This window comes from Cydia strobilella, chromosome 7 (assembly GCF_947568885.1).
Source record: "Cydia strobilella chromosome 7, ilCydStro3.1, whole genome shotgun sequence".
NCBI lineage: Eukaryota > Metazoa > Arthropoda > Insecta > Lepidoptera > Tortricidae > Cydia > Cydia strobilella.
The window spans coordinates 5,034,842-5,057,720 of record NC_086047.1 but is presented as its reverse complement, the minus strand read 5'-3'; the positions used below and the strand labels follow the sequence as shown (position 1 = coordinate 5,057,720).

The 22,879-nt window shown below is 36.6% G+C and overlaps 1 protein-coding gene across 1 annotated transcript; it reads right to left on the bottom strand.

Moving 5' to 3' along the window:
- Positions 1-1,453: 1,453 nt before the first annotated feature.
- On the bottom strand, positions 1,454-21,320 carry LOC134742989 (protein lin-28 homolog). Its single transcript, XM_063676244.1, has 5 exons — positions 20,579-21,320; positions 8,005-8,165; positions 5,120-5,292; positions 3,088-3,208; positions 1,454-2,236 (listed from the first exon to the last, which is right to left on the bottom strand). Exons 1-5 carry the CDS (start codon positions 20,616-20,618, stop codon positions 2,156-2,158), a joined length of 576 nt encoding a protein of 191 aa, XP_063532314.1. The 5' UTR covers positions 20,619-21,320; the 3' UTR covers positions 1,454-2,155.
- Between the last annotated feature and the right edge of the window lie 1,559 nt (positions 21,321-22,879).

The following is a 22,879-nucleotide window of genomic DNA, read 5'->3' as shown; positions in this document are numbered from 1 at the left end:
TACATTTTTTAAATAATTAGTTTACCTAAGTTTTCGCGGTAGCCCGGTTATTAAGCTATAAAGTAACGATTCGATTTAATTTTCAAACCACATCGATCCATCTAGGTCTTATTACTGGTAAGATTGATTCGCTTTTGAGTGTTTTCAAATAATAAATTAAATATTTATAACATACATAAATTGTGTGTGTAAAGTCCCCAATCCGCATTGTGCTAACGTAGCTGCCTGTTGCCACGTGCAGTGGGATGTAAGTAGGGCGAATCAACTATTTTTTGTACTTTTTTTTACAAAAAAATGCATTGAATATGGATAATACCATTCTATATCCAGAGCATCGCTCGTTTTCACGTTTTACTGGCTTATAAACATGATTTTTTTTATGGTCGTGATGATGATACAATCATTGTTTATATGATATCAAATCTAATTTCACGAATTTTCGAATGAATGCCTGCATAAAAATAGCAATATGATAGATTTTTTGCCGCTACTGTAGCTATATTTCTAAATTCTAAAGACCAAGATTTTTTAACCTAATCATTATGTTTAACCTGTATTTGCTAAAAAGACCAAATAAGATATTTAAATTCGAAGACCTTCTGACAGTAGTAGCTAAAAAAGTTATATCTCGTTTGCGTCCAATAACCATATTAATTAATAAATATTCATGGCACAACGTACAAACGTTAAAGTAATACGGCAGTAAGTAGTAGAAAATAATATTAATTGAAGTTTAACAATGTAAACTTTAAATTCCTTATTTGGTCTAACAATAGCTAAATGTATACTATATTCTAATATTACTTAAAGTTTGTCATTAATAGAATTTAGCAATAAAATTAATAATATTGATAATAATGATTTAAACACACACTTTGGGTAAATACGATATAGGAAAATTATAATATTGACACTCGAACACATATTTTGTACCTACATAAGTTAGGTACTTATAGTTTTTTAGTATAATTGAAGCGCTGGTGGCCTAGGAAGCGCTGGTGGCCTAGCGGTAAGAGCGTGCGACTTTCAATCCGGAGGTCGCGGGTTCAAACCCCGGCTCGTACCAATGAGTTTTTCGGAACTTATGTACGAAATATCATTTGATATTTACCAGTCGCTTTTCGGTGAAGGAAAACATCGTGAGGAAACCGGACTGATCCTAACAAGGCCTAGTTCCCCCTCTGGGTTGGAAGGTCAGATGGCAGTCGCTTTCGTAAAAACTAGTGCCTACGTCAATTCTTAGGATTAGTTGTCAAGCGGACCCCAGGCTCCTAGGAGCCGTGGCAAAATGCCGGGATAACGCGAGGAAGAAGAAGAGTTTTTTAGTATAATTCAAAACAGTAGTTGAATTGTAGTACAGTGGCGTTATAGCAAGCGAAAGTATAAAAATTTAATGTAAAACATGACACTGATACCCAGATTTGCAATATTTTGAATAGTAGTTAATATGTGCGCTTCCTTTTAGCTTCTTTTTTTCCAGGCAATTAAGCATTTCGCTTATTTTATTTATCCAATAGTAAATGACGTTGTTGATACTTTAATAAGATTACTTAGGTAAAAGTAGGATATGTCAGTTTCAAAATGTTTGGGTAATTGAGGATATTCTCTAATGGCGCCAGCTAACTTCGCTGTACATATTTGCCCATATATTCGTGCCGCATCTCTGGCCTTAGGTAAAATAATACGGTTTAGATGCCATCAATTAAGTAGCCGAATAAAACATACTGCGATAACCGGTATGAAAGTAAAATATAAAATGTGACGTGAAGTATTACAAACTTTTGATAGGTCAAAAGACTCGAAAGGATTTTTAAATAATCAGTAATTAAGTATATTATAATAAATTAGCAATAGGTATGATAAAAAATCAGGTCTCTTATAGCGCACTAAAGTTAAACTTAATCTTGTAATAACAAAATTAAATAAGTATAATGATATTTGTACTTATCAGTCTTGCTTTGTACTTTCTGTATAGTTTATGTCTTGTCTTTATAGGTACATTTGAGGTAGATAATTACATGTTTATTTAAGTAAATAGTGATTTGTATGCCTGCGTTGACGAAATATTATGCATTCTTTAGCTTACGGCCTATATCTGTAAAATTAAAGAACCAATGCCGCTAGAATGCCTGATAACCCATCTAGAATAGGACCATCATGTATGTTGCGGGCTCCCATCTTGGCTGTCTTGAGAACTGCCGGAACTCTTCGTTTGCTGATCGCTCTTCTTTTCAACCTTTAACGAAAAATAACATGAGGATAAATTTTCTACGATTATTATTTATCATTATCATACTACGATGCTTTAAAATTATTTAATTGCGGCAAATCAAGCGGTACAGGAAGGATTTCAATACTCCAAAACATTCCTGTGAACTTTGCATTACTTTCTGTAGTTGGCATTTATTGAATTTTAAGGGACTTGATCGACGAACAATGGAGATATGTAGTAAGGAATATAAATATTTTGAGAAAAGATCACATTAGCTACGGTTAACCTACCTGTTCCTGCCTACTATAAATATATATATATATAGTCATCCATATTTACGACGTGATGGACAAGGTTGTGCACTAGTTTGTCTAGTAGATTCGGTCTCTCTAATTAAAATAAATCTCTAGTAAAAAAGGCGGTTCGTCTATAGATATTTGCCGTCTAGCCGATAGGTTTTGTGGTTTGATTACCCTAACTCGACTTAGCGACGATGGCACCTTCCCGAAGTCCATTATGGCTGTTTTGAAACTCGCCATCCATTTACAGGTCATTGGTGTACTATGATTATCCCGATATATTTTACGATGAATCCCGTCTTTCTGCAAGCTTTCCTTTGCTTTTAAAGTCTGCTGCTCACGGTGTTGAGCATGGAATTTGAGAACTGAAAGGTGTTATTGAATAGTCCTAGATTATTTTTTATCTTCCTATCTGTTTTAGCGTCTAATTTGTGTTGTCCAAGTTTCGATCCAGGATTTTGGTTTGGGAGGGGCTTGAACCCAGTGAGGCTGATGCTTTTTTGGCTTGAGCCCCTTAACCCCTCTCCTAAATCCGCTACTGAAAGACAAGAGGCTAAACTGATGATGATGAAGTACCTTTATAGGACAATCAGCGATGAGATGGTCTTCGCTCTTGCAGTTGTGACACCTCTTTGGTTGCGGGTCGATGTTACACTTGGCGGCTATATGGTTGGCGAACTCTCCGCAGTTGTAGCAGCTGGAAGACCGAGACATTCATTATAAGAATTTTAATACCGTCAACTCGGGTTTGTTTGAGGAGAAGTTCAGTCCGATCGGAACCTATGGGTCTACCACTTATCTAGGCGGTTAGTAAAGAAGTTGCGTAGTAGTTTACTAGTAGAAGGGTGCTGAATTCTCGGACTAAAACCAGTTTAAGTACTGAACATTTTTATTTTATTTTTTTGTTAGGAAAACTCACATCTAGAGTAACAAGTTAGGTAATGATATAGAAACAGTGAGCCAATTACAAGTTTCCACAGAGAGAACCTGCGTAAAGTACATGGCGTGCTAAATTACAAATCTAATAATACTTACTATACTTATAATTATATTTTGCTTATCTTGCTAGACAGGGAGAATTGGTTTAAAGAGTAAACGAGAAGAACAAAAGAGAGAAAAAAAACAGGATAGAAAAACATAAGTGTTAACAGTGGGAGAAGTCTTGGCTCATTAGTTTACGTATTGAACTAAAGCTATCACGGAACAGATCGATAAGATCGTGATGTTTACAAAGCTGATTGAAAGACCTAGCAGCTCTTAGAAGAATGGAGTTTTTCCTGTAATTAGTATGAACGAAGGAAATATGGAACGTTTTTTAGTTCGAGAGGATATGCGTGAGGGGACTGCGAACTTTAAGTAGATCAGGACAGTGCATGGTTCTGAGCAATTTTTATAATATAAGTTACGTCGGATATATTACGCCGGATGTAGAGGAAGACAGATGAAGTTTAGCATAATGCTGATTATCTTTGTTTTGGAATTTTGAATTTAAAACTCAGTAAACGAATAAACTTTTTGAATTCTTTCAATTTTTGAAATATAGGTGTCATAACAAGGGTTCCAAACCTGAGAGGCGTATTCGAGATGGCTTTTTACAAATGCGCAATACTACAACATATTTCATACTAAATTAGCAGCTTAGCTTAAGAGTGAAGAATCTGCTTAGATATTAATTTGTAAATTTGTAAAACGACCAAGAATTGTAGTAATGCCATACGACTAAATAAATAAGCAACAACATTCAGTCAAAGCTGCAACCAGTCCGTAGTTAGCTACCAACGTTGGTCTAAAATTAGTCTGCAGTAAATATATTCTAATGGTAAGTATGTCTAAAAATTTGTAACTGGAATTTGTAAATTTAAATCATCAATTTGTAATGTAAAATTCTGAAATATTTGTACTGCATATATTTATTTATGCCACATTTTGTACACACTGCTATAGTGTCTGTAACCCAAATGGGTCTTTGCCTTTCAATACTGATGTCAAAAATTCACAAAATGACATTTATGTATTTAGTTTTAGGAATGTTATTTTTATATCGCAAACGTGATGAAAATCAGTTTATGTAACACAAGCGATATTAAAATTGTATTCTCGAGTAATAAATAATAATTATGCATCCTACAAATAGCACAGTGGGATTCCTATTCCTATTCGACTCCCATTATCAACCTTGGCTGTTCTTATTCCTCAATGTACTATTTATGCCACGTTACTGACACGTGCTGAATTTGACAAAAAAATTATTAACTTACTACTGAAGGAAAACAGGCTTAAACCAGAATGCTGGACTGGCATAGACATCTAGAGCCGTAGCTATTTACTTAAGTATCGTGATAAGGAGGCAAATTAAAACTTACATTTTGAAATCAAAATCTATCTAAGGTCCCCTTGCACCATCCCATTTACCCGGGGTTAAGCGGTTAAACCTTTAATCCAGTGTCAAATTGTTTGGGTAAACATGGTAACTCCAGGTTTAACCGGTTAACTCAAGGTTGGTGGAATAGTGCAAGTGGCCCTAAATGATGTTACGTTATCATCATTCGTCCGTGGTTCATACTCGTAAATACCCATCATTTGAGTTCTTATATTTTATTTAGTTTACCGTATTTTTCTGAACCGTTTCTTGGAGAGCGGCCTGCGATGCGATCCCTGGCAGTCCACGGCCGAGGGCCCGGAGACTCTGGTAGCTTCCAGCCCCTTGTCGGACTCCTTACACTCGAACTCCACGGCCTCCTCGTCGCCCAGGGACCGGAATCCTGGCATCTGAATGACGCTCTGAAATCAAGTAATTAGTGGCTGTTAGTTTGTTAGCCAGTAGATTTAAGGCACAACACCTTATGTTAACGTTTTACGACCGGGTATTATTGAAGAACCATGGCTAAGAAGGGTATCAGTGTAAAAAAATATTCTCTAACTTTAGACTGCTCAGCTCTCCTATATGCGCGGGAGTAACGATATTTTTCCTACTTCTCTACTGTTATCTGTCATTTATACATTCATGAACATACATGATAGGTTTAAAGAAAAGTCTATATTGTCTATTCCTCATACCAGCACTTGTGCTTTAAAATTGCTAAAAAGTTACTGCGATTAATGGCTACCAACCTAACAAAATCAAAATTAATACAGTTTCAAACTAAGTGCATTCCTGCCAACTTACAAAATATTCATTAGGTTGTATAGTAAATAGAAACAATTGCTTCATAAGTTAGTCAGATATACGCATGTGACACCCGTAATATAGCCACATCCATAGACTACGAAGACCGCTTAGCGTTGCTTGTTAATCTCCATAGGGTACTGTGGCCAAAATCGAGAAAAAAACTGTCCAAACATTTAATCTAGCAAAGAGTAAATACCAGGGCCTCATGTGTTACGAGAAGGTGTCGGTGACCAGCCGGGCCGGGGCGAACGGGCCGGGCGCGTAAGAATGTATGCTCGCGTATCTTAGCTGCATGTATACTTTTGATTTGTTTACCTATATGATTCTACTAGTTTAAAGTATTATTTTTATTGACTCGTAGGAAAAGTGTTGTATGCAACGTTGTATAAGTAAATAGGTCAAAAAATGCTCGTGGCGTATTCCTTTACAATGTTCGCCGGTTACATAAAATAGGTACTCTTATTCAACTACGACAATAAAAGTATCCAATTCATGTGGCGCTGTTGCACTAAAACTAATGAAAACAGACATTGACCATTTTCAGATTAAAATCAACATAGCATTTTGTAAATTTGAAGGTTTTTAAAGACACTCAAGAATAATTCGAAACTGGCTAATTTGTCTGAAAATTTCCGGTTGTCATTTCTTTCGAAACAAACTTTTAGGTGAGCTACTTTATTTTTCGAACTTTAACACTTTATAGTGCCTGGGTAGTGCCAGCTTCATGAACCTCAATCTTGAATGGCAACAAACTGCGCAGAATAGCCAGAAATGGCGTCTCATTTAGTGTTGAGGCCAACTTAACCAAAGTAAAGTAAGGCGAACTTACTACAAACGAGCGTAGTTAGTACAGATTCCTAACCATCAAAAATCACAGTAAACAAATGATCTATTGAAATAGTCAAGTTTCCATTAAGGTTAAGATGATCGACTTCTAAAGAGAAGCGTAGTAATAGTACCGAAAATAAAAATATTATCCACTGATGATATTTAAATGAATTGTACTGTGTATGTAACAAATTATATTTCGTAACATTGACCACGTTGCGTACACAGTTCACCTAGTTATCATTTATGAGAAAAATCAACGTTATCGCTCCCCAATACCCCCGCAAAACCTAATACATATAAATTTTACCGCGCCAGCGTTCCGAAGTACAAGTTTAGTAGCGTAAATGTAATAGAAAAAACATCCGGCCTTGATAAGGCGAACAAACAAACAAGCGCACTATCAGGTCAACCGTCAACCTAGATACGCCACTATTTGTGAATGGATTTATTTCTACTATTCTTGATGTAATAAGAGTGTTGAAATACGTTGTGGTTACAAGAATTATAAATTTTAAACATACAATAGCACTTTAATATACAATTACGTAACATCATTTTAATTGGAATTTTTATATACAAATTCAATAGTAAATCAGGTTAATCTATGAATACGTAACTAACACTGTAAAGACGAAAATGAATTTTATTTCACAAAACAACCATATATGGGCTATGGGCTGCTTAACATCAGGCGGGCCGTATGCTTGTTTGCCACCGACGTAGTATAAAAAAAATATGGGCATTTTTTTATATTTTGTCGTTTTTTTTGGCAGAAATTAATAAAATTTGGTACATAGATAGAGTTCCATATTACTATTTACCATACCTATGTATATTATAAACAATCATCCTATGAGTTACGAAAATGGATGGTATTTTTGTAACTAAATAATCGGTCAATTACTTACAAATTTGGGGAGAAATTGGGATTTCGTATGTACATATATTCCACCCAGAATGAGGATCGCTTCAAGCTTAACAAATTTTCTAACTGTCCATATTATTGATAAGGAGGCTTAACATTTGACATCGCTGGTGTTAAATTTAAAGAGATTACCTATACCATAGAAATAATTGAAGCCGTTTTAATTAAGTATGTGAATGTAAGGCTCGGCAGAATTTCACAAATCGGGAGTTAAGCTGAACTGGGGATTAATCTCTAAGATAAGATAAGATAAAGATAGTTTATTATTCAAGTAGGCATATTACAATGCGCTTATGAACGTCAAATAAAGCTACGCCGGCTCTAACCCTACACCCCTGCCCGAGAAGATTTAAATCCCCCGTCAATTGGAGGAGGGTATCCCAATATGGTACCGGCTCTTTCAAAAAGCACAACTAAAATTACAAATAGGTACATATATATTTTATTTTCTGTATAATTTAGTATGCATTCTTAGTGGTGGAAAAAAGTCACCAATTTGTCCGCAATTTTTTCTGGTAAAATTTGTTTCCTCACCATCGTTGTATATTAAGTATCTAATAATAATTACCTGATGCACAAAGACATCTTGGCCACCGTCGTCCGGCGTGATGAACCCCCAGCCCTTGGCCACGTTGAACCACTTGCAGCGACCGCGCCGCGTCACCTCCGTCACCCCCGTCACCCCCGCTGGCGCCGCTCCCGCGCCCGAGCCCGCTGCGTTCCCGACACCTGCAATAAATAAGTCAAGACTTTTATTTTTGATGCCATTTTCTAGTTCCGATTCTACAACCTCTATGAGTTCCGAATCCCAATACACTGTAAGGAAAGCGTAGTTCAAAATAGAGCTCCAATCGCTTACTTCTGTTTCAATATACCTATTGCATTGTCACCGCGTATGTAGCCTAAGTTTTAGCTCTAAATATATATATGTGTGTAACTGTGTACCTAATGACATAAATATTATAAATTACATGTATTAATTATTAGTTTTTTTTTGCTGTATCAGACACGCCTTTAGTTGATGTAACGTACGTACGTACGAACATAGAAAGTTATTTGAAAGCATGCACTTTTGTATAAATTTTTAGTATGTGGCATTTGTGTAAATCCATATTTCATTACGAAAATTGCCATTACCACCTATGTAGAAACAGGAGGCCAATTCGAAAGTACATTTTGATATAATTTTGTCCTCTTTCGCACGTGCATTTCGGTCGTATATATTACTTCGGGCACATTTTTTTTCCTTTATCATCAGGTTTATTGTTTTTACAATATGCATATAAAAGTAAAATATAAAAACACGTACAAAATAACACAAATTATTTCCTTTATTTAACTTGGGTCTTCGGGTAGGGTTTTACAATGTGAGTATAAAAATACTTACAAAACATTACAAAAAATACCTATATAAACACATTATATAAAACCTAACCTAGGGTACCGCCAACCGCGGGGCAGGGCCCAACCTGTCGGTGGTCAGGGCCGCAGAGTGAGGAACCGACGTACAATACGCACCGTGTCCAAAATTACCGCCTTCTACATCTGACCCTTGATTCAACCACCCAGCGAGAGTCTCTCTTAGTGTTAGTCGAGACTCTTCGCTATGAGACCGCTGACACGACTATCGAAAACAATGATCGTCGAGTCAACATCCCACATGGCAGTAATCTCGTAAGCCAAGTCTAGGTACTTGCTGGACTTTCCTTCTCAGCTTTCACGAGATGAGAACATCATGGGGGATGATGACGTCGACGAGCACGGTCCGACGCTGCGATCGGTCTATCAACTCGATGTCGGGCTTATTGGCAACAATAGTCCTGTCAGTGATAATAGATCGATCCTAATAGAGCGTGGCACGACCATTTTTGAGAACTGGCGCAAGTAGGTACTCCGGTAGTAATTCGTCATGATAACTTCGTCCGCAATTGCACAGGCAAACCCTCGGTTTCTCCGAAGAGGTCCCCGAATCGTAGCCAGTTCACCGACGCGGGTAGGTCTACATCCGGGTCCCATGAGGGCCTTGTACAACCGACCGTGTAGCTGCTTATTCTTTCATACCGTCTTGCGGTCCTCGGTACTTAGTGCTACAGATTTGTGCCAGTTCTCGTTTGCCAAAGAGGGCGGCATGAGGCCCCTAAGCTGTCTGCTACCACCACATCACGATGCATCCCACAATCGTTATTTTTATTTATTATTATCTCCTTTATTTATTTATTTATTTAAAAATTTAAATCAGGCAACAAGGCCATATTACAAATACCTCATAGACTAGCATATATTATATATACATTTTATAAACTTAAAAACTAAACACTATTTAGGCGACAAAACGGCGTGGCTCCGTTGAATCGTCTGGTCTTGTGTCGGATTCGGTAGTTTGCCCGGAACCTCCGAAACACGGCACCCTTCTAATTGACTAAGTATTGGCGCGAGCGAGAGACACGGACGAATAATAACAAATTGACATCATTTTACCATAAAAGTTAAGTTTTCAGTTCCTTCCAGATTAGGAATATAACTGGCAATATTTCCTTTTTAAAATAAATTAATACGATATACCTATTTCAATCTAATTTATTTATTTTATCGTATAAATATTAAGTTCATGGTTAGAATTTGAATAGCAAAATTTTACAGTAGCATACGAATGGTTAAACTATGGAGCGTTTTACTTTACTCTACCATGTTTAAATAAAAGACTTGATATGAAAGCGCAACATTAGACCTGGCCCCGTAGACAATATATATGCCAATCGCTAACGCAACGTAGCGAACGAAACGCAACTGTCACTGTCACACTAATATGGAACATATTAAAGAGCGATAGAGAGACACAAAGCAATTCGATAGCGAAGCGCAAGCGATCGTCACCTTGGCTAGGCCACCTGACCAATTAAATTCTAAATTCTAATTTGGTAGAGTTGTTAAAGGAAAGTGGATGTTCCCTCTTTATAAATGCATACCGGGACAACTACATCGTTCGGAAATCTATTAGCAATAAATAAGGGCTGGCGGTTGTTTACCGGACTAAGAAAGGGTATACGATTCCCTTTATCAGGCTCCTATACAAAAAATAACGTGGGAACCGAAATAAAGAATAGCCTTTTTTACATGTTTGTATGGTTATTGAACTCGAAGACTTTATGAGACGGATAGTTCACATGACATTGTACACAATATGTATACGAGTAGGTAGGTGGGCGCTTCAATTCAATTAATAATCGTAAACATGACTAATCAGGGCTTTACGCAACTTCCGCATTGTATCGAAAAAGATGTGACTAATAGCGAAGTATTCGGAAATAAGTAACGTAAAAACATTAGTAAGCGCTACCAGAATTAGTAATCGAATTCAATATCTTAAAAATAGGTACCTATGCCATGTAACAAAATTTGCCACTAGCGCTTGAACGGTGTGTAGCCTACGGTTTGTTATAGACGAAAGTTTATCGGTAGCTTTGCTAATTCGTTACACATTTTCAAGTGACGGTATGTAAGGTAAGCATATTATTTCGGGCGTAGAACAGCGCAGCACACGTGGCGACGCCGGCGACTCGAGGAATGCCTGGTATTTAGGTTGCGTTTCTGGTACCTCTTCATTCATTGCCGTAACACTGCACCTAGCAGGCATTCGTGCGCCCCCCGCACTCCGCGCCGCTCGCCCGCTGCCCAAACTACAAATGCAACAACCACGCTTGGGGCTTTTATGTAGTTAGACCTTTTTAGTGTTGAATTCAGCGTTGCCTCGCCGCGTCGTACACGTCTTTGTAGTCACATAAGGCTACCAGATACCATGCTTATGAGCGATTTAAATGGTATTTGATTAAGTAACTAGGCCCGTTTACAAAGTACTCGTAATCTTGATCTTGATAGATGCATGTTCAATTCAAATACAATTTGATGCATTTCGCATTAGCACATCAATATAAAAATAAATACCCGTATTTATTTTTAAAGCCTTTCAGTATCTGTTTTTCAGTTTTACAGTAATTAAAATGAATTTCTTTTCTTACGGTAAAATAAATCACCAAACTAAACAGCGTACGTAACTCTGGTATGTAAGGTACAGTACCGACGTAAACAGATGCATTTCTAGTTTGGGCGGATTCCAACCCATCGACACGCCGCTTCTCTGAAACGCGTTACGTTACAAATGTCAATAAGATGTGTTTTAACAACCAGGCGGGTAAAAGGAATGTAATTAATGATTTTCGTAAGGTGATGCCACCTACATAGAACTGTGTAGATATTTTCTTTGATTAACTTGTTAACCAAATGTTTGAGTATCTTGGTTTCGCTGGCAAGTACGGCAGCTTACTCAAGCTAACCAATGTAACCAAATTACTTTTTTTAACTCGTTATCATTAGTACCATCGTTTGACTAAATGAGATCGTTTTCATTTTTAGTGTTATTAAAAATATTCACCTTTATATTATAGGGTACCGTAGGTAGGTAAATATAGTATTCGGATGTAAAAGCTAAAATAATGATAAAATTTTGCATGTGATTTAAAGAATTCTATTGGAATACTTCTTAGATTAGATTAGATAACATAGATATACAAGGAAGCTGAACGCGTGTTAAAAACTACACAGTGCGTTTTTCACTTGACCACAGAAAGGGTGAGTGTCTAACTGCCTATATGTATATAATTTTCCCAACTGAAATATGTATAAACATTTAATCGACGTTAAAGTAAAAGTTATGGTATGTATTGTCCAAATGTTAGTAGTAGTAGTAGTAGTAAATCACATTATTGTACAAAAAAAAATTGTTAACATGAAATTCATATAAATGTAGGTACCTATAGGTAAACATTTATGTAAATAATCTTGGCTCCAAGAGCATAGGTAGATAGCATAGGTGCATATACCTAGTATATACATAGTTTCGTAGGTACCTCACTTGCATCAATCGGATTATATTTATTTAGTTTTCATAACATTTACAGCGCAAGTTACAATAACTACAAGATCGTTGAATGTATTTTATAACCTCTTGCCGCACAGATATCGAAACTTGCCAAGAAAATAGCAATATTTATTTGTCAAAATAAAGATTCAAATTAGAATGGAATGGTTATATAGATCTCTGGGTGGCTAGATGATATAACATTGACCAGCGCTCACGACAATTTAAAGTGGAACCTTTTAATGTTATGAATATTAAGACATACGAGTTTATCTCATTTCCAGTAATAAAAGTGCCGGCGCATAATGGCTATTATATTAATTAAGTCATCAACAGTGCATTTGAGCAGTAGTTGTTCTCATTTATACCCATAAATATTTTTCTATTATGTTAGCTTCTTTGCCAGGGTTGGCACTAAAAAGAAGTATTTTGCATATATGTGCTACATTTTTTACAGATACCTGGAACACCCGATGGCATACTACTCAACTACAGATCGCTAAGCATTATCGCGGAATCCAACCAAATATTCCCCATAAACCGTGGTTCTCTGGTACTCGGAAGTCCTTGCCAAAGAACATTACTTCAACGATCGTTCGCCTTCGACTGGGCCACCTTTGCACCCCCGTTCGCTTGAAAAAAAATGCGTGTTCGAGACCACTCTCTATGTGAATGTGGTCTGGCGGAGGGTACTCTCGAACACGTATTTTGGAATTGTAATCGTCTCGTCACCCCCTTGTACGACATCCTCCCCCCTAAAATTCCCCGTCCTGTTAACATTAATTTCCTCCTTACATTAGTTACCTCCCCTTTTGTGAACGTTTTAGCTAAACACATTAAAACAATAACCTGTATTTGTAGTAGTTAGTTTTAATAATATATGTTTGTTTTGCTGGTAGATCTACATTCGATTCTCATCTGACTGAACTGCGTCGTGGATATTCACCGGCCAATTGTCTTAATTAAGCACATGCCTTCCTAAACCTTGACGTTGGCGGAATCATCGACAATATCGATGGAGCCATAATACCCAAAGATTGATTGATTGATTGATTGATTGATTGACGTATCTTAGTTCGAATCGGGCCGATAGGTGCTTGTAGGGTTAAAAAACTTTTGTTACGTTATAATCATCCAGTAATAATGAAATATTTGCCATTAATCATCGTTTGTTGATTATTGTCGCCTATTTCTTAACCTGCAAGTGTAATCCTTTCCACTTCGCGAATTCTTTAACCGTTTTTGTTAGGGTTCCGTAGTTAACTAGGAATTCTTATAGTTTCACCATGTCCGTTTGTCAGTCTGTCTGTCCAAAGCTTCGCTCCGTGGTCGTTAGCGCTCGAACGCTGCATTTTGCATGGATATGTAATTTATAATGTAAATGTACATCATTCTGGATCCACGTACTTAGTCCTAAATTCGGGAAACGTCGGGATGTATTATAAATTATACGCGATATAATCCGTTTTCATAGTTTTATTTAATAAGTCTTAAAGCTTAAAAATATCGGACGGCTTCATGAAGATAAGTTTCAAACTGTTTCAAATGATCGCTGTATTTATCATTGCGTAGCTTATCGCCGACAGTGCGGCGCTCATTCCACACTCCAAGTCAACATACACTCAGGAATTTCAATGCAACCAAATGTTTTTAATCCATATGTAACATCTGATTGCATTCCAGCGAATGAAAAAAAACATGGAAGACTAAATTCTAACAAAATATCAACCTACAAGAGGCTACAAAATTAAAATACGCACGCTCGCCAGGAGACCAATTGCAAAGTCAAAGTTTAGGTATGGGTTTTTTTTGACCAAGATTATGATTGGTCAATTTCACCGACCCGAAATACTATTGGTTTATTATTAAATTAGTAACACTGTCACTTGAAACTACATGACAATGAAAACTGTCTATTAGTAGTTGTCAATATATTGAATATGTACACGTATGATATTCATACATTGGTATACTTGGTATGAAGATATCAAGATCAGCTAGGAACTGGTGAAGGTCATGGCTGATTACAGCTGATTTGTATTATGTTAAGTAAGTGTAAGTGTATACATGTAAGCTAGTTTTAGTCTAAACCTCAGCTACCTTCGACTAGAAAACCACTGCGACAGTTGGCAAATAACTTGCCAACCGCCTTAGATAAGTGGTAGGTCAGACATATTTTATCTGGGCAAAATATAGTAGCCAGAAGTAATTATCTTATTTTATTATTAACGTACATAAAATGCATATATGTAAATAGCAAAATATGGTACTAGTAGGTAATTTTCTTTAATAAAAGGTTCTTATTTATTTGTGTAGACCTTTTTGAGGTGTTTTTAGGGTAAAGTTGAATAATTATTGTAAACTTCACACTCTATTTTCTTTCATACAGACATTGCATTCCCAGATCTAAGTTTTACCTCCGTCGGATATCTGTTCACCTTTGCAGGCACTATTTATAGAATCAGGAGTTAATTCTGTGTAATTTTAGAAAGCGAGGGATAGGGAACCCCACGCATATTGAAGATTTCATTTGTTCGAAATCATATTGCATTAGGTACAAGTAAAGATAAATAAAATACTTCGTACACAATGCAGTTTACCAAGAGCTCAACCCGAGCAATCTATTCTATATAAGTCAGTAAGAGAAAATTGTAAACGCAAAGGATCAAGGAAAATTTGTTCTAGGGTACAGTCCCTTTCAATTATTCAGCCGCCAACCAGTGGGGCTACCGCGAAAACCGAAATTAGCAAATTGCGGGGATCTTTCTCTTTTACTCCAATGAAGGCGTAATTAGAGTGACAGAGAAAAATGCCCGCAATTTGCGAATTTCGATTTTCGCGGTTATAGCCTAGGTGCTCACGAAATATAAAACGTTTGTTCAGTTATTTTTGAGTTTCCCGTAAATTTTAATTGTGTTTCCTAAGTAATGGTAGTGGTTCATGGATTGCGGAAATAAACAAAATTACTTACAATCAAGGATTTTATCAGAAAGTCGACATTTACTATATGAGAAAAATGCCGGCTGTATCGTCGGCTCAAGAGCTTCGGGATCCATTTCAGTAAAAAAATAAATTTTTGATCAGCTTTAGTAAATGCAGGGTTCTAAAAACCTAGCTTATATACATTTCTATTGTACAAAACTTTTTTTGGGTATTAAAACAACTGCTTATTTATTCAGAAATTTGATCGAGCTAAAAGAATTATATTTCTTTGAATAAGTTTACTTATTTCCTTTAACTTTCCCTTTTCTGATTAATTTTAATCGTTCAGCCTGTCTACCTAGTTTGGCTGATTAATGTGATAGACTGCATTCTTATTATGTGTCACTAAAAAGAAAAGATTGATATGCATCTTTCATACGCTGTGAAGTACTTCACTCTTTTAGTTCACTAGTTCAGTTTAGTTCAGTAGCTCAAAAGATTCATCTATATCAACAGTACTGGTTTTCTATCTCTCATTCGCGGGTATATTGAGTTGAATGAAGGATTCGATTGATAATTTCATTCAATATGAATCACTCAAATAAATGAATTTCTGAATCAAGGTTTAAAAAGGTGGCGTCCTTGTCACTATCTAAGCGAATGAGCAAGTAAATGAAAAAATAATTAAACTGAACTGCTGAAGTAAAGATCTAAATAAATCCGAACTGAACTAGTGAATGAAAGAGTGACATCAAGTGAAGTACTTCATTTGAATCTTTCATTCGCGAACTACTCATGTCTAATTCTTAGTGCTGTATGTGTTGGAACTGCATGCCAATTGCGTACGTGGCGTGCACCTTCGAAGCATGCTGTAATTGATGCAGTTGAAACATAGTCCGCCTAACTTGACTCTAAGGGTAAACAACATCGCAAGACAAATCAGCTAATATTTTTTTTAAACATACCTTATACTTAAAAATAATTTGGTTGACTTAGTGAGCTTGGTATGTAAAGTCAGCATCAAATAGAATGAGTAATTTATGACCAAAGTGAGCAAAAGTATTGGTACACATCCATATTTCTAATAACGGCCTGTTACGATATACATATTTGACTATTCTTAAAAATATATTCGGGTAAAGTATACCTTAGATTTTTTAACTCCGTTTTGGATTAAAAATATTATTTCAAAAGAATTAAGGCTAAGCTGAAATGTAACACGTTTCTAGCTAGCCAATTTAAATTTTTTTTAGCCAATCTACTTCGAACTGTCTATGAGAAAAACGCATTTAACTAATTTGCAAGACCGAAGTGATCCCATAAGTTGTACGGAGCACACACAAAAAACAAGATTATGTCTGAATATTCATTCCTGTTACCACCTAATAGTTTCCATTAAGTACATAGTAAGGATAGTCCCACTTTTATGTGTTAGTAATGATTCATTAATTTCAGAATAGTTATTTTAGCAAAATTCAGTGGAAGAAAATGATTATACCCCAACATAGGGTACAGGACGGTAAGAAGAATTGCTTTAGCAGAAATAAGCTGATCGGACCCCAAATTTCAACCACTTTATCACTAGACTTATTGTACGAGTATGTTGTACCACGTGGTGGGTCCACGGTTCGTAGTTAAATATAATAATCTTATTAGAAACAAATAAGGAATTTACCTATTTCCGTCGCAGCTCCTACATAATAGTAGAAAAGGCTTAGTCATATGTTTACATAATTACAAAGTTATGACGAATTAATTGTGAACAGTCAAAATATAAGTAACTTACATGAACTTTGAACTTGAATTTAAATAATTTGATTCAGACTTAACGTACCTATCTAGTGGTTGCTTTTCTTTTAAAAAGTACATATTTAAATTTTAACGTTAGACAGTTGAGGTTGACAGGCTGGGTATGAATTTTTTTTTAATTTCCAAAATAAATGGAGGCATTTATTTCTGGTGAAATTTCACAAAAATTTAGAGCAGTGTTATAATTTTTTGGAAGTTTCCACTACTTACACATCTGTATTAGTACACATGGCCAAATATAGTAGCATAATAAAAAAGAGGCCTATACTCAGCCTGACAAAATAGTTAAAAAGTTAATTTTATCTTCAGTGCATTGAGTCTACAACTTCCCTAAATAAGTAGGTACTTATTATTTTTGACTTCAGCGTAGTTTTGCTTAATGTTTGATATTCAGATAAACATACTTTGCCAAACGCGAGCACCATGAACACAGCGTTATAAACATCTCGAGTTATTTCCAATAACAGAAGTATGACGAATTTTATGAGGCATATAAAATTCGTGGGAAAGGGCTCTATCTTTATGTTCTCTCCGAAGTTGACGTTACATCTTACGTACATAAATAAACCTACCTATGGAGTTATGCAACTTAGCGCAGGGCCCAATTTGCCTTTAATAATTTGCATGTGATAACGATTAGTTCTACAGAAACCTTTATGTACCAGCTTGTAATCCCTACTCTCTACTCACTCTTCAATAGTGTTAAAATCAAGTGGATGGAAGGGGCGCTTCCTTCACATACAAATGTAATTTACACTTCTATTTAATCGTAATTATCGGTGTGGGGTTATGTTTATGTTTCTTTATGTTAAGTTCCTAAAATTTATCAAAAACTCGGGCGTGTTTGTTTTTTTTTTTCACTTTGTTTTTTAAGTGATCGATTAGGGAGTGAAATTAATACAAGTATACATATTCTTAGCTTTCCGCAATAGTATATTTATCATTTGGTACGGGTTTAATTAAGGAATTCTTTTTTACTTACTTTGTTTGCGAGTCTATCTGTTGGGCAAACGTGTTCCTTTTCCACTCCTCCCTGTGCCGTCTTTCACGGTATACTCTTGCCGCAAATATCAGTCAATGTACAAATATCTGATCTCTAGGCGCCATTATGGATACTACCTATATTGACATACCTTTTTTTGAGTACTCTGTATAACAAATATTCTTGTTAATGACTCTATATATGTATATTAAATAAATCTTTTTCCGCACACACCAAAACGTTAAGAAATATTCACACCAAAACATCTGCCGCAGACTGTATAAAGTTAAATATCATCAATTATATTCCCCGTTGTTGATTGAATGACATGTGACAAAATCGTAATCACTAAACTGTCTCTACGACAATTAAATAATAATTAAGAAGGTTCTTGTTACATCTATGAGAAAGACTTGCTTGCAATGTATCAATTAGAGTAGTTTTAAACAAAACTTATACCTAACCTAAATCGAGGAACCCTATCCGACTTAGTTTTTCCCAAATGTCCTGTTTCGTCATAGGTACTTTGGTTAGTACACTTTGAAAGTCAAATAGGTGCGGACCTTTTCAAAGAATTTCCAGTATGAATAAACGCACGAGCACGTGTGTGCTAAGTGGTTGATAAACGGTTAATATTTTAGTAAACAAAACACATTTCTATGAATGTGGCACGCATGGGCTGCAAGTAAATGACCTAAAACGTCCTGCCATTCACTACTTTTTGCTAGCCATATGTTTCTGTCGCTACCGGAGCGTTTGAGTCAGCTTGACCATTATTAAACGTAAGTTTCGATTACGCGTCTTTGTTAAGGATTTCGTAGACCAAGTTATTTTGGTTTTTGTAAGCCGGCTACGCTTGCAAAGCGATAGCAACGCAGGGCTGTTATCAATCGTAGGCTTGGAATTCAAACGTGAATCACCGTCAAGTGGCGCCTGCCGCGGGATCTTGGACGGGAACGAAAGAGACAGCAACAAGTACCACTATTCGTATTTAATTGACTGGTTACGAACTCGGACCCTTAGTAGGGACGTAACTGAACTTCAATCGACTTTTAAAAAATTCGGCATGATTAGATTTGCGTTAAAAATTAAACTTTTTTCCGATTTGCTCTAATATTTACAAGTGAAAGTTTATGTCATAATAAGATTTACGGGAAAATCTATTTTACTTTTTATTAATAGGTATAATTATGTGTTTGTTAAAAACATTGCTTATTTTAAACTTAAATGTTTAAAAATCTATAAAAGATACATAATTAATTCCAGTTAATTTAATGGATTTTGCTTGGTTATGGTGGTGATAGAATAAGCATCTTATTTTTATCGTATAGTCCTTGGAGACAAACATCCCACACACGACAAAAAATTAACTAAGTCTATAGTGTCTATACAATGCCAAAAAGTAAGAAGTTGCCAGAAATAATAACTACGGATCATAAAATGTATTATAATTGGTACTCCCAATAGCCCTCGTAGGGCATTCAGATATTTTCTACCTACATCCAAACAAAGTAAAAGGAAACCATTGAGGAAATGTAAACAACACCGTTTCTGCATCACAAATAGTTGCCCCCTCGTTAGGGACATGACTAGTTCGACCTGCTTTTATTTTCATTCCCAAGTAAAAATATCGACATGGGTCAGTCACTATTTCCGTGGCATGTCGGCGACAAAAACACGTCGTGTAGTGGGGAGTGGAGATTAAGGTCCTCTGAAAATGCAGTCGGCTCTAACCCACACAGATAGAAAAAATAACCCAGCCCATTGTAAAACGCACCTTAAACTTATAGCGCTAGAATCTAGAAAGGAATGCGGAAAATAAACGCATTCGATGCATACCAGCGGCATGCACTCGAGCTCTCAAAACGGAGTATCGTATGGTATCGTAAACAACTGCTTCATGCGTAGAGCTGTGCTTGAGGAAATGCTGCTAAACTGCATTCTCACATGCTCATTATTTATGAATGCTTTTAAAAATATCCAAGCGTCTTAATTTTAGTTGCTTCTAATTCATTAACAGAAACTAGTTAGATAAATTCGACAGTGGTGTACCTCCAGATATCAATACGAGTATATCTAAAACGCAACTGTTGCGCAAACAACATGACGTTATTATTTCATCAATAACAGAACTACGAGGTTACTGTTATAATTATGTATATCGTGTTGTTAATCAGCGTGGACGAAGTAAACATGGTACGCATATGTGCGACATCTACAGTTCGAGACTATTAACCTCAATTTGAATAATTTCAATGATGATACGAGTATAAACAAATGCCTTCTAGTGGCTCCCCGGGCACATCGCTACGCATCCGCCCGATAATAAGGGTCACGTCAAGTCCCGATGCATACAACAGCTTTTGACGTAAGTTGATTGCACCAGGCGCACCCTTCCTTATCCACGTGTGAAGATAGATTTATAACGAGCGTAACAGAAACCATAAAATAACAACCACACCAAAATCTAAACTCTACACTTCTACGTTCATAACAGAAAAAAATTATACTCACTCGAAGACGGAACTGCATTTCCGCCTTCCCTCCCGCTCATCGTGTTTGAAGAAACTTAACAGCACCAACAAATATCACCTCTTCTTCGTAACAAACATCATCAAAATAAGGCACTTTATTTGTTTACAACGAGTTCATTGACTGACGTAGTTTACGCACATTTAAAAATAACATAATAACATATCAACAATGAAAGGTGCATGAGAGCGGGCGCGAACGCACGTCAAGCGGCTAGCGTAGCGACGCGTACGCAGGTCGACTGCATCGGCAATGAGTGGCACGGTGCGCGGTGCGGTCGGTCGTCGGTCCCTTCCCGGATACCGGCAAGTAGAGTTTTTAAAATAGTGAAGCTAACGAAACGTGTACACCGGCCGAAAGCGGTGGCCGCTTTGCCCCGAAATATGTCACTTGCTCACGGAGAACGCGCCACTTCCACCGGGAAAAGGAACACTGCAAGGGAACGCCACGACTACCCGGACTACCTAACGCGGACACCACTTTAAATAGTCAACGACATCTAAACTATACAAAAAACACTCCCGACTTGAACCGCCATCCGCCTAGAAGCGAGCGAGCGAACGGGTCTAGGGATGTCCGAGTACTTTGTTTTTGTTGAACGATCCAATATTATTTAGTTAAAGCGTGCCTTTTATTGATGTTACGCCTCATACAGTTTTGACTTTTAATTATTAAATTACGTATCTACCTGCATACCAAAGCCGCGTAGCTGTTATAACGTCGTAGTATAAAATAAATATTACTGTTTGTTGAACAATTTTATAGGTAACGCAATTTTAGAGGATGTGTTAATCGACACGAACAATACCTACTAGTGATATTTAATAATCGAATTATCATAATAGGCGAAGTCAAAAGTCATCATAGACAAAAAACATTTAAATAATAGTAACAAACATGTTGTACCTACACGAATTTATTCTTATCTTTGTAGTTAATTGTAAGTCCACTATAGTTACTATTTAAGCCTTATCTACTGACACAAATATAGATCTATAAGTTTGTAATCAATTGCTTTATATAACTTTTAATACTCTATTCTTATGTTTTAAAAAATATTTAGTATTTTATTCGTCATTTTTATTTACTACATTTAATTTAAGCAAACGCGTTCGTTTCTGTTTGTTCCGGCTTTGGGTGCACACAAAAAATTGAATGAAACGGATTTTATTTAAAATTCGAATTAAATAACGTTAATTCTAATGTATGCAAACCAGGTAAGTAAAAAATTGGGACAATCGTGCACCCCACACCCGAGGGAACCCCTAGCAAGCTGTCAGTTGGTGACGAACTCGCAGCATTGTAGCCGCCTCAAACAATTACGCACCGACAATGCGAACAATAACTGGCTCACAAGAAATACAAGTTCCTAACGTGATTGTCACGGACTTTCTCCCATCTCCGGGAGTTAGTTAGCCATATTATCTAGGATGCTAATCGGGTTAATCTTTAAAAATCTAACTGAAATATCTGACAAACGATTGCTAACTAACGCAATTGTGTTGTCCTATTATCTATTTCTTTGTATGTTTTAGCTAAGCTCTGCCGGACAGCGGAACTTCGGGATAGAGGGGTTTGCACCTGCTTTTTAGGGTTCCGTACCCAAAGGGTAAAAACGGGACACTATTACTAAGACTCCGCTGTCCGTCTGTCCGTCTGTCTGTCTGTCACCAGGCTGTATCTCATGATCCGCGATAGCTAGACAGTTGAAATTTTCACAGATGATGTATTTCTGTTGCCGCTATAACAACAAATACTGAAAAGTACGGAACCCTCGGTGCGCTAGTCCGACTCGCACTTGACCGGTTTTTTTAAGGTTCCGTACCCAAAGGGTAAAAACGGGACCCTATTAGTAAGACTCCACTGTCCGTCTGTCCGTCTGTCTGTTTATCTGTCTGTCTGTTCGTCGGTCTGTCACCAGGCTTCTCATGAACTGTGATAGTTAGACAGTTGACACGCGCACAAAGGGTTCCCTACCATTACGCAAAAAAACGGCAAAAAAATCACGTTTGTTGTATGGGAGCCCCACTTAAATATTTATTTTATTCTGTTTTTAGTATTTGTTGTTATAGCGGCAACAGAAATACATCATCTGTGAAAATTTTTAACTGTCTAGCTATCACGGTTCATGAGATACAGCCTGGTGACAGACGGACAGTGGAGTCTTAGTAATAGGGTCCCGGATTTACCCTTTGGGTACGGAACCCTAAAAAATGCAAAGAATCTCAATGAACAGCGAAACAGTGGTAAACTCCTAGTTTAGATTCAGAAAGTGTAAAAACA